General features: G+C 42.5%; 2 protein-coding genes across 6 annotated transcripts in view; both read right to left on the bottom strand.

The window, feature by feature from the left end:
* Positions 1–209: 209 nt before the first annotated feature.
* VAMP3 (vesicle associated membrane protein 3) lies at positions 210–4,745 on the bottom strand. Its single transcript, XM_085311543.1, has 5 exons — positions 4,636–4,745; positions 3,124–3,205; positions 2,205–2,363; positions 1,467–1,518; positions 210–668 (listed from the first exon to the last, which is right to left on the bottom strand). Coding segments are annotated over exons 1-5 (315 nt in total). The 5' UTR covers positions 4,638–4,745; the 3' UTR covers positions 210–648.
* Positions 4,746–8,564: 3,819 nt separating this feature from the next.
* Positions 8,565–12,192, bottom strand: part of CAMTA1 (calmodulin binding transcription activator 1) — a 421,647-nt gene continuing 418,019 nt past the window's right edge. For all 5 annotated transcript variants that reach the window (XM_085311536.1, XM_085311532.1, XM_085311534.1 and 2 more), the window contains one exon: positions 8,565–12,034. In XM_085311536.1, coding sequence (XP_085167662.1) covers positions 11,971–12,034 — 64 coding nt within the window. In that variant the 3' untranslated portion in view covers positions 8,565–11,970. The remainder of the gene's footprint in view (positions 12,035–12,192) is intronic.

The raw sequence follows: 12,192 nt of genomic DNA, 5'->3' as shown, positions 1-12,192 counted from the left end.
GCGCTGGGACCTGCCGCGCTTCCCGGTCAGACGAGGGGCACAGAGCAGCCAGGCGCCACGCAGAGTGAAGAGCCGTGGGCACCTCCAGCCGTGACCCAGCTGGCCGCAGCCCTCCCGCAGCAGCGGAGCAGAGGATAAGGCGCCCCTGTGCCTTCGGGAAGCTAGTGACGGGCATCAGCACGGAGTCAGCCAACAGGTTCCCCCACAGCTTGAAATCACCATGTTTAATTGAGGCGAGGCAGGCTGGAGGCACAGATGGGATTCCTGCTCCCTCTCTAGGTGTGTGAAACAACCCCCCTCTCCCCCAAAATGGGGCTGAGGGAGGGCAGACAGGTGAAGAGGATCAAGTATAAATCTGAAAGCACTCTAGGAAGTCTATAATTAGCTATAGTGTTAAGTCTGGAAACTCTGGAACCAAATCCTCTTCATCAGCTCCATGCTCCAGTTGATCAAGGCACTGTGCAAGTTGCAGGCTGTGCTCGTTAGTGTTTCTATTAGGAGTGTCTTAAGGCAACCGAGTAAAGTTAATATTTCAGTAATCAAAGTAATTTTGCTTTCAACAGCAGTCGAGGCCTGAAAATACAGCAGGTTTGAAGTAGAGAGGCTGAAGACAGACATCTTCAGTTGATCTGAGTTTCTTCCTGTAACTCATAAAGATGTACTCCAGACTACAAAAAAGAAAAAGTTGGAAGAGGGACACATCTCCTTCAGCCCTCCACCATAACAATCCTGTATTTTAAGAATTTAAGATACTAGGGAGAGTTAGAGAGGGATTTAAGAGCGGCCAATGATGTTTTTCCTGGCTTAACTTTTCCTTTGTGCTTGCATCAGTATTTCTCACCTAAGATCACAACTGTTGCTAATTATTAGTGTTTGTTACTGTATTACAGCACCAACTGAAACTTTATCCATCCAAGAAATATTTAAGGGCTACATTAGAAATGAAAACGAAGAGGGCAAGTTGTACACTCCCTGGCTTGCTAGTCCAACTCAATATTAGTACTGTTTCACCCAAGAGCAGTGCRGTCTATTTTTTGACAAAAGCCTACGTATTATAGCAGTGCAGTCAGACCTACTCTGTTGAAGGAGATTGATCTGAGCAAGAATAAGAAAATTGACAAGTGGAAACAGTTCTCAGACAACGGAGGCATACGGTATTTCTTTGTACTTCTGCAATAATCAGCTATAAGAAGTTGTTCATGGTTTGTAAGTCCTTGGGAATCTGTTTCACCTCTCTCCCAATCTATATTGCACAGTGCAAGTGTTCAAGATTCACCTACTAGAGCTCCCTCAGCAGTTTACCCACTCACTGCAGTCAACTAAAAAATAGTTTAAGCAGTTGCTGCTATTTCAAGTTAATGTTATATATACCTTCCATCAGAGTACACTAGTTTTACTAAATAGTCAGTGAATTAATCTCATCCACTGCAACTCTTAAGAGAAATCCCCACTTCAGTGAAACTTACCAATAATGATGATGATGATGATGATAATGACAGCTATCAATATTGCCCACATCTGTGGAAGAAAAGCCACAACAAACTTAGAGGACTACACAGCAGCATTAACAAGCTTTCAGGGTACTGGGGGAAGGGGAAAAGGCAGTCATTGCAAGGTACTCTTGCAGTGTGCACTAGATTAACATAGTGAACAGAATTTGTGCAGCAAGCAATCTTCATTGACCATTACCACTCAGAAATGGTAAGCTGTGCACACTGACAATCAAAGTAGACCAACAAGCTCTCTTCCATGATGCCTCTGTGCAGAGCCAGTCTAAGGTGACTGTATGAGCAGGAATAAAAAGAAACCTATTGAACACCTTTTGTACTCCTATCCTATACCACATTTTCCACTTTGTTGATCACCAAAGAAGGTTCCAAGGAACTGTAGAAGACTAAATAAGCTCCTTCTGCTTTCTAATAATTCCTTGCAGGTTAGCTCAACCTTTTGGTCTTTTCCCACCTGTTCCCCACAGCCTCAGATTACTGTAATGTTTCCCTATGGCCACTTCTATCTTAGACCCAGTTTTGTGTTAAGCAGTAGGGCTGGTAATCCAGATTTTGGTCACTTCATGTAAGCACTATGGTATATGTTGTAAAACCAGGTAGTATAACTTAACATTGGCTATAGTCACTTTTACTTCTGCCTTTTGAGATACTGTTAACTGTAATACTGAATATTGTAAGTATTCAGGCCATGGTTACCTTACAGTTCTTCCACCAATACTTTCTTTTCAGCTTGGCTGCACTGGTCTCAAACTGGGAAGCTCCTGCTTGCAGGGCATCAGCACGGTCATCCAACTCTGACAGCTTCTGATCTCGTTCCAATACCTTGTCCACGTTCACCCTCATGATGTCAACCACCTACATCAGTTTAACACTTACAGTAAGTATATCAACTGTATCACTATTGCAGAGATTACTTGCAGGTAACAGATCCCCAATATATGATACTTTTAATGGTCTCCTCTAAGGAATATGAGCAATTGCCTTTTAGGAGATCCAATCATGAGCTTAAGTGAAAATGTGAAATCCACATGCCACTGGAAGTTCCGAATACCTACTTTCAAATGTTAGTATTGCAGACAAGTTCTCTTAAGTTGTGCTGGCATTTGCTGAAACCTGGAAAATAGTTTATGACTGACTTCTGAAGGAGTTGTTTTTGACATTCAACTCATTAAGTGCTATCCTGTTCAAGCAGATAAAGTTGCTCTGAACCAAAAATGGCTTTTGGATTCCCCAGAAATTTGGGAATGTGTTATTTGAAGATGATCAGCCTTCTTTGCCACTGCGGAAAGTTTTTTCCTCTGTAAGAACAAAGAGTACTATTTTAACTAACACTCAGTCCTCAGACAGTTTGCTAACCTTTGGACACTGATAACTTCTCCCTATTCCAACACAACAGCAGAATAGAGTTTTTGCCTCCCATTCCCCCTCCCCCCTTTTTTCCCCAACCTTTCCAAAACGCAAAGTGACACAAGTTTAATAAAGAAAGCTGAATAGTACTAGGCTTCCCTTTCATATAAGGGAACAGTAACTGCGGTGGCCAAAGCTTATCTATTTTGCTTGTCAGGTTTTCTGAAAGAGATGGAATTATTACACTGCTATCAAACTAGACTTTTACCTCATCTACTTGGTGTTGTGTTTGTTGAAGACGACGATTACTGCCAGCAGCAACATTTGAGCTTCCAGGGCCACTTGCTGACCTGAGTAAGGAAAGTTATCATTATTCTGTATCATTTTATAAACACACATACATTTATATATATAAATAGAGAGAGAATAAGCTTAAAGTTTAGAAATTATCTGCCATTCCTGAAAACAGGGAACTTGAATCGTTGGAAGAAATATCAGGCAATTTCCTTTCCCATGGGAAAAATCAGGTTTTAACAGCTGACCTTAGGTGTAAATCAAGCTGTGGTCCAGAACTCTTGCCAATGAATTAATTGCTTGAAGTGCTAAAAGACAACAGCAGCTAATAATGCAACTTTGTAATAAGGCATATAGCAACTCCTAAAATGGCTCGTAGGGCTCAAACATTCAAGAGTCTGGGTTCAGGGCTGATCTTTCTTCAGCAAGAATGCAAATACTAAGCTTCAAGACTCAGTAGTTTTCAAGAAATTAAATACTGAAGCTTAATGGTTATTCTAACTCTGTTCATCCAGTAGTTACCTGTTTCTTTTGAAACAGTTGGCATGGTGCCAGAGAAAGCGCAATGAGCAAAAAAAGTATTCAGCATGCAGCTATTTACTTCTGGTCAGCTTTTAATTCCTAAAGTCAGGCAGCTTAGCTCCTTTTACTATCTGCAACATTTTGCATCTTTGTAACTGAACMAAGAGCTCTGTATGCTTTTCCCATGCCCTCTCCATGGCTTTAATGACTTTTCATTGCCTTTCTCTAGGATCTTTTCCTAGAATCTAGGATTGAGTATTATCCATACTCAATTTACTTTTCTATAGTTTCATCAGTTCTGCCTCAGACATGGTGCACCTTGATATACCAAGAAATGGAGCTGAGTATTGGCTGTTTATACATTTAGCTTAAATTTACATTTACAGGGAACAAATGTGTATACCTGAACGAGGAGCAAACCAGGAAGTCCACAGCGACTGATACAAGCAGTTCACATACATGACAACATAAGAAGTCCTCCTACACCTTGACGTTTAGGTCACCCTTTTACACTCTTTCATTGCTAACCCAGGACTAGACAGTCTTGGAAATGCAGCTCCATCTCGAGAACAGAGGTTTCACACATAATGCAACAGGATTCAGCAAGAGGCTCTCTCTCCATCCTGTAGCTATCAGCATAGTTTAGCTTTAAGCAGACGTGTGGAACCGAGAGCAGACCGGCTAGACCACCCCCTGGACAGCAGGCGCCGGCTCAGCCCACTGCTCCCGGCCGCCGGAGCCCCCTCGCAGCTCGAGGCGCAGCCGTTTCCACAAGCCCCTCGCACCGCCCCCAGCCGCCGCGCATCGGGCCTGCTCCGGCCGCCGCCCGCCTGGGCGCGGTCCTCCCAGCGCCGCGCCACGCCGCGCCCCGCGGCGGCTCCCGCGGCGGCTCCCCCGGCCGCAGCCGCCCCCCCCCCCCCCCCGGCGGCCGCCGCCGCCCGCCCCACCCGCAGCCCGCACTCACATGCTGCTGCCGCCGGCGTGGAGCTGCTGCCGCCCCCCCAAAACCGTCCGACCCAGGCTGGCAGGAAGTGCGCGCAGCCCCGCGGCGCTCGGGATGTGACGAGCAGGGGCGGGGCCTTGGTCAGGCCACGCCCCCGACCGGGGCGCAGGCGGCGAGCGCGAGCCGCGGCCGTTGGGAGGCGCGCGCAGCGGCCGTTGGGGATTTCGCGTTGCGGCGGGTGGCGTGCGCGCGCAGCGGCCGCTGGGCGGCGCCGCGGCAGTTGCGGATTTTGCGCGGCGGCCGTTGGGGCGGGGGGGAGACGGCTATCGCGGCCGTTGAGGATTTCGCGCCGCAGCCGTTGGCGTGCGCGCGCAGCGGCCGTTGGGGAAGTGGCTGGGATGGAATGGGAGCTCGAGGACAGTGGTGGCGCTTGCTGTTGCYTAGGCGCCCCCCCCCCACCCCGGCCTGGCGGTTTGGCGCTGTGGGGCCGAGGGCTGCTCCGGTCCTGTTGTATGATAGCAACTCCTGGAGGGATCTGTGCCCTGCGGGATGTGCTGGTGCCAGGCTGCAGGGTCTGTGGGCTTGAGGCAGGCATCGAGAGAGGCCTCAGCGTGGGCTGTGCCTGTGAGGTGGGTGTGCCCACCATACAGAGACCCAGAGGACTTGTGCATGGGAGGGGGCCGCTTGTCCAAAGCCCTCCAAGTTGTTCGGCTGTGCTACTAGGGAAGGCCCAAATATGTGCCCCCCCCACCAGTGTAGGACAGGCTGCTGTGACTGATCGGCTGCCCTGCTGAGGCATACCTAGCTTGCTGAGCAGGCTGCCTGCTGTTGTCCCCCTTTATACTGCTCTTTGTGTGACAGACAAATGTATTGCAGGGAAAAACCTGCACCCATTCTCTGGCAGGTGGGAACTGCCTAGCATTGTAAGCACTGTGCTGTTTGCTTCACTGAGTGCAAAGAAGGAAAAGGAAAAATAAACAAATGTGTGGGAGCCATCTTTGACAATAAAAAAGTTGCCTGGAAATGGCTGGACTCAGCTCTTGGTTGGAGCTGGGAAGTTTATCTTTTGCAGACAGTCTGCCGCGCTGTGATCATCAGTGCATCAGTGAAACAGTGAGGTAATGAAGAGGACAGGCAGCAATTTGGTAAGAACAATTTGTGTGTGAAAGAGAGAGAGAGAGTGTCTACCTTTATAGTTGGTAGGAGAGTATATGCCTGCATGTGTGCCTGCATTTTTATATATTATTTATATATATTTATATATATAGGTACATAAATACGCACACAGGGTTTGGGCACTAATGCCTTACATATCAGGATGGATGTACATATGCTGTTGCCCACTACAACCTGTATTCATCTAGCATCAGTGAACTGTGCTAGGTCCTTAATTTGCCAGGTAGAAGTTGTGTAATGCTTACTGCTACCATATAATGGACAGTGAGTCTCCAGAGGGGCTGTAATCTGCTGTGCTGGTAGCCAGGTTTTCCAGGCTAATGGGGAGGCAGGGCATGTGGGGAAGTGCAGCTTGTCCAGGTGCCAGGGTGTACTGAGGCAGCTAGTTTCTGGGCAGCTTTGCCTGGCGCAGGAGGGACACAGCCCATTCCACAGTTTCTGTGCTTGGGCAGTGGCAGGGACACACCTACACTGTTTGGTACACATTAAAGAAAGAGACACATTGCTGCTGTCATTATGGTATGCCTCCTCAAGTCTGTGCAAACTTTTCTACAGCTGAAATTACTTTGTTACCTGGATTTCAGCATACTGGAAGAAAAAAAAAAGTCTGCATTTTTTAAGATTCTTTTTTTTAAGAAGTCTCAGTTCCTTTGAATCTTCTTCATGTGGTTTCTGAAAATAGAGTAAGCATTTCCCTGGTGTAATGGCAAGCTGGCTGTCAGCTGTATGCCTGCATGGTGATGCCTAAGCTACATCTACAGTGCTAACTGTATCCAGGACTTTTAAGTGTGAGTCACGCTCCCAGGCAAGTAGTGCAGTGTGTATCCCCAGTTCTCAGGGGCAGCACCCTCTTGAAGTGAATTGGCACAACTGCATTGATTGCCTAACAAACACTTCATGATGATTCTGCTGAGTCCCTGTGGTGATTTTAAGATATCCTTGTTATTATATGATGTGTGTGCATGGTCTGGCCTGCCAGTTAAGATTTTTAATCATACCAAACTGAGTGTGTGCCAGCATGACTGAAGGGTAAGTAAGTGGAGGATGCCCAAGAGCCCAAGGCCTCCAAGGACAGTTTGTGTATTTGCACAGGCTTCCAAGTCCAGGCTGGTCTTGCCCTGTTGTCTACTGTGAATGGGTCTTGGCGTGAATTATGTCCAGAAAGACACCTGGGCTTATCGCTCAGAGAATTAGCTGGCTAAGGAGAACCCACAAATCAACAGGCATGCAAAATGGACACTCAAGGAACTTGAGAACAATTTGGGGAGTTAAGTAACAATGTAGATTTATGGTTAAAGAGCAACATATTTAAACTTGTTTCACTATAATCCAGATGGAACACTCTTAATTATATCTAGTCAGATATACATCTGCCAGATGTATATATACATACATACATACATATATATATATATATATATATGTATGTATATATATATATATGTATATATACATACATATATGTATATATATATATGTATGTATGTGTGTGTATATATATATGTATATATAGTATGAGCTATAGCTGCGTTCGGTTAGAAAACTTGGAATTGGGCCAGTTAAGAGTTGGTCAAGTATTTCTCAATACTTTCCTCTTCCTGCTACTACTCTTTTTTCCTCTTCATTTTTATTTCATTAAAAAGATATAAGCATGAAAAAAATTGTTGGATGTTGTAGAAAACTTGTTATCCTACAAAAAGGTAAAATGAGCGTTTGTTCTCATTTTCTCATTGTTCTCTCAGCATTTTGAGAGTACATAGAGCAAACGGTGCTGCCCATACTGCAGCTATAGCGATTAGCAAAGACAGAAGCAAAATCATGCCTGTGTGTGAGATCAAAACATTCATTCAACCGATTTGAGTTACAAGTAATTATTTTCTTTTTAAGCTAGTATTCTGTCACATGATTTTACAGAACTTTTCAAATACTAGAACTATTACTATTATACTGCCTTGAAAAATAATTATTTCCACCAAACAAGCCTGCTTCCAGGGAGCTATAGCTGGGCAGAACTTGTCCCTGTATTTTTTTTAACACAATTGGATTTTTAGTCTTTTTGTGTAGTTGTAGTCATCTTGGCAAAACTTGTAATCTGATGCTTAGAGAGAATGAGTTGCCAATGTYTGAGATGTGAAGTCAGTTTTCCTTTCTGCTGTAAAAGTGAAGAACACACTCAGAAGTTTCTTCCAGGGGTGAGGACTGCAGGGGAAGAAAGAGAAAACGTGATTGGTGTTGTGAACTTTTTGTCTGGCTGCTGCCAGCTTGGGCAGTGAGCTGTGAGAGCCACCTGCAGTGCCTGTGGCCCGAGCTGGCAGTGCAGAACGTGGAGCTCTGTGGCTGGCTCCTAACCTGGGAAAGGCCCAGGGAGGCAATGCCACACAGGGGAGTTACTGAGCACCTTTGGACACCAGTGCCTTGAAGCAAAGACCTGGAAGAGTTCCCTGTGTGAAAAACAGGAGAGTTCCTCTGCAGTGTGCTGCTTTACACACCTGATGAAGGTTACATACGGGAATGTAAGAAGCAGAAAAGGCTGGAAACTTGGGGACTGTGCTGCTCTGTTTGGTGAATCCCACTGCACTCTGGATGCTTCACACCAGTAGAGGGTGAAGTTTGGACCATTCAGATTATAACCAGTAAGACAGTAGGTATTATTTACAAGCAGGTTATGTAGTAAAGAAACACTTTTTTCCCTAAAGTTACTAAAAGTGACCACAGGAATATGTTGCTCTACTTAACTAGAATGGAAAAGGGAGTGTTTAAGAAAAGGCCCACACTTTGTATGGGGAAATTTTCTTTTTAATTTACAGCAGAAAGAATATAAAGCATTCAGAAAACATTTTCCATATTTTAAGGGCAATTCAAAACATTTGCATGGTTCCAGCAGCTGAGTTCTTCAACAGATCCATTGATTCAGTGATGCTTTACATGCACGGTTACAAAAATAAAACTTACAAAAGAGAAGACATCTATACTAGTTTTACATGCAAGTCTTGGGGACCCCCCATTGGGCACCAACTACTGTGTGGAACTGCCATAAGCGTGCAACCAGAGAGGGGGTTCATGTTATATTCTGTATTTCTGTCACACAGTATTACTGCTGTTGAATGTGTTTCACAAAGGAGCAATTCCATTACCAGAAGACAGATCTGGCTCCTGGCACTTGGGATTGTGGATTTTCCCAGAAAGCTGCACTTACGTATCTTCTGCGAAAATGAAAGTTCCACAATCAAGAAAAGGGTGAGCAGAATTACTTCACTTCAGTGGGAGTCTTTTGAACTCACCAGTGATACACTGAAGGGTTATGACCCGACACAATAAAGCACTTAGAAGCTATACTTAACTTCAAGCATGCAAGTAGTTCTGTTGATCTTATGGAATTGCTTGCATGTTTAACAGTAAGTACATGCTTAAAATGTTTGGCTGAAGCAGGATCTAGATTAGTAGATACACCACCAGGCCCATGGATCTGGAAGAGTAATTGGAAATAGCTCTGTATATTACTGAATCATTTTGTATAAATATAGGGGGTTAACGTACTTCCACTGAGGTCATTACTCTTGTTAGGGAAAGATCAATTCTATATTGTCACATACTGGTTATGGGAGCAACATTTTGATTTCAAAATGTCAAGAGTTCTTCCAGTAGTAATACAGAGCATTCCAGTTCATTCCAAAGGAGATTCTTCTGCAGTTCCCATTACATTTTTGTGTGTGCGGATTATTTTATATTTTAAGTCCCAATTCAATACTACAAATTGAGGCTGCGAGGCTGCCCACAGTCACAGTGTGAGAGCCAGGCCATTCTTTCTTCATTTTTTCTTTTTTTTTTCCTTCCCAATTTAGAATCAGATCATAAAGCAGCAGTTCACAAATGTACAAGAGAATTCTGATAATGAGCTATAGCACATCTACTGTAATTCAATGCTGGCAGTGAAAAGAATTAAAAACAGGTACAATTATAGAAAAGGCACCAAGAGCACTGACCCCAGTTTTTTTGCCACAATCTTTGTTTTTACTCTTCTTTTAAAGACACCAGTTTAAAAGCTTCTCACATGTGAATATTTTTAGGCTTCACAACAAGCCTTGTGGTTAAACATTGCAGTTGGTGGCCGGGATCAAGTAAGAACAACTATTCCAAAACTTAACAATCTCAAATTTACACTAGTCCATTCAGAAATTTTAAACTGCCACTAGCAGCACAAACACACAGGAGCAGTTTCTGATCTCAGACACATATATGTAATCCACAGTAACAACATGGACTTCAGGAGCTACTTCCTTTACATTCTTGCATAATTAAGATCAGACCCTGGCTCCTACTGTCGACACTTCATGACAGTTTTAAATTACTATTTCAATTTTTAAAAATCTAACTTCTTTGGCTCCTCACTATGTGGAAATAGCAATATACCATGACACCCCTACAAGACCAGTTTGCATCTTTTTTAAGTTTTCCTTTTTTTTTTGTGCAATTTTTATTACATTTTCTGACTTCCAGCAGGAGATATGAAAATGTGAAACGTATTTTCTACTTTCATACTATTTTTTTTCATTTTATATTCATTCTAAGTGTTCTTTATTGGAGTGAGTGTATGGTGTTAAGCTAGATACAGTTTTTGTACTCTTATGATTATCTGCTCTGCAAAAGTAACTTAATTTTCTTAAGCAATATTAGCATTCGCATTACTTGGCACCATTGGCAAAAAAAAAAAAAAAAAAAAAAAAAAAAAGGGGGGGAAGAAGGAAGGAATAAATAAAGGAAATTCAACCAAACCAACCAAACTCCTGGTAGCCAAAATCAAATGTAAACATATCATTTTTTTTTTCATTTTTTTTTAAAGTAATGTTGCTCTGCCTTTTTTTCCTAAGTCTAAATACAGTAGCTCTTTTTTGCCATTTAGTCATGCTTTAGCAAAAATGTTCTTCTAAAGAACATTTAAAATAAAGTTTCTTATAGTGAAATAAAGTTTTTGTTTCATTTTACAGACCATAGCCACTAATGCTTTGCTTTTTTCATTTCTTTTTCTTGAGTTCATGCACATATCTCTTTGTTTTAATATATACAATATGTACAAACAATACATCCACACTCTTCTCGTTCATTCAGACAAAACTATACAAATAATAATTTTATCTTGCCAAGTTATTGACCCTTTGTGAATAAAATATTTAGTAATTAATCAATATATTCCCTTTCAAATATTTTTTCTCATTTTCCATTTCTACCTTCTATATATATACAGAAACTGCCCAGATTTTGATGAAATAGCCAAAATAAGAATTTTACTGGCCAGAATGCAGCACCACTCTGATCTTTAGGTGGTATAAAATGTCCAGGCAACATATTTATGTGACTCTACAAAACGACAAGAGGTTTGACAGTCACTTAAGATAAAAAGCTACATGTTTTACAAATTAAGTTAATTAAAATAATAGTACATGAAAGTAAGGCTAGAAAATAAAGTGCTGAGTATGAGAAAAAAAAAGTACATGACAATTGATTTGCAGGTTCTAGTAAAAATACCAAAAAGAAACTTTTAAAAACTTGCTTAAACTGCTCTCTCCATTTCTCATGCATTACCCGTTTATCTCATATGCTAACCCCTTCTGTAAATTCCCACGGGATGTATTAAAAACCTGCAGATTTAAAAAGTTGCATTAAGTGTGCTGTAGAGATTTAAATAAAACACAAAGGACAGAAGTGTGGATGAGGATGCATGGACCCAATAAAGATGTACTGATCTAAGCCCCTCCACTGAGACTCCCAAAATCTTCAGTTTCTTGGAGATGACTGACAGGTGCAGGAACAGCATTCTCGTGTTGCTTGTGCATTCCCACCTTTTCTTAACAATATTTTTGGTATAGTATTTGTACAGTTCCACATGTTGTTTAATACAGCCCTATATGAAAAGGATAATTAATCGCTTCTTCCTTCTTGGAGAATGAAGCAACTCACAATTTCTTCCTGGTGTCTTTTTTTCCCCATGATCCAACAGAAGATTGAGTTCCAAGATGTCTTGCTGAACAAATTAAAAGTTGTCCATGAAAGTGCAAATGCAATGACCAAAACATTACTGTTAAAATCCTGCAGCTGATAATTTCCAGAACTGCAGTGGGTATTTTTGTTGTTGTTGCATGTCTCTGCTAAAAACAGAAAATGAAAACAGTCTGAAAAGCAATGTCACATTGCTACGGGATGCTGCTGCGTATCTTCAAGTTCCTTGGCCTTTTTCAATTCTTTCACTCTGAAAAAACAAAGAGGAGCTATGTAACAAAAAGCTTTAAAGGGAGCAAAAATCAAAACGCTTTCTCATTGTAACTTCCAATGCAAAAGAAGCCAACTCCCAGAGGAATGACAAGAGGGCAGCATATTCCTGACACCATAAACAGTTGGAAGCGCAAG

This window comes from Rhea americana, unplaced genomic scaffold (assembly GCF_003343005.1).
Source record: "Rhea americana isolate MKP2758 unplaced genomic scaffold, rheAme1 scaffold_343, whole genome shotgun sequence".
Taxonomy (NCBI): domain Eukaryota; kingdom Metazoa; phylum Chordata; class Aves; order Rheiformes; family Rheidae; genus Rhea; species Rhea americana.
Note: the sequence above shows the minus strand (reverse complement) of the source record. Positions and strands in the feature narration are given on the sequence as shown.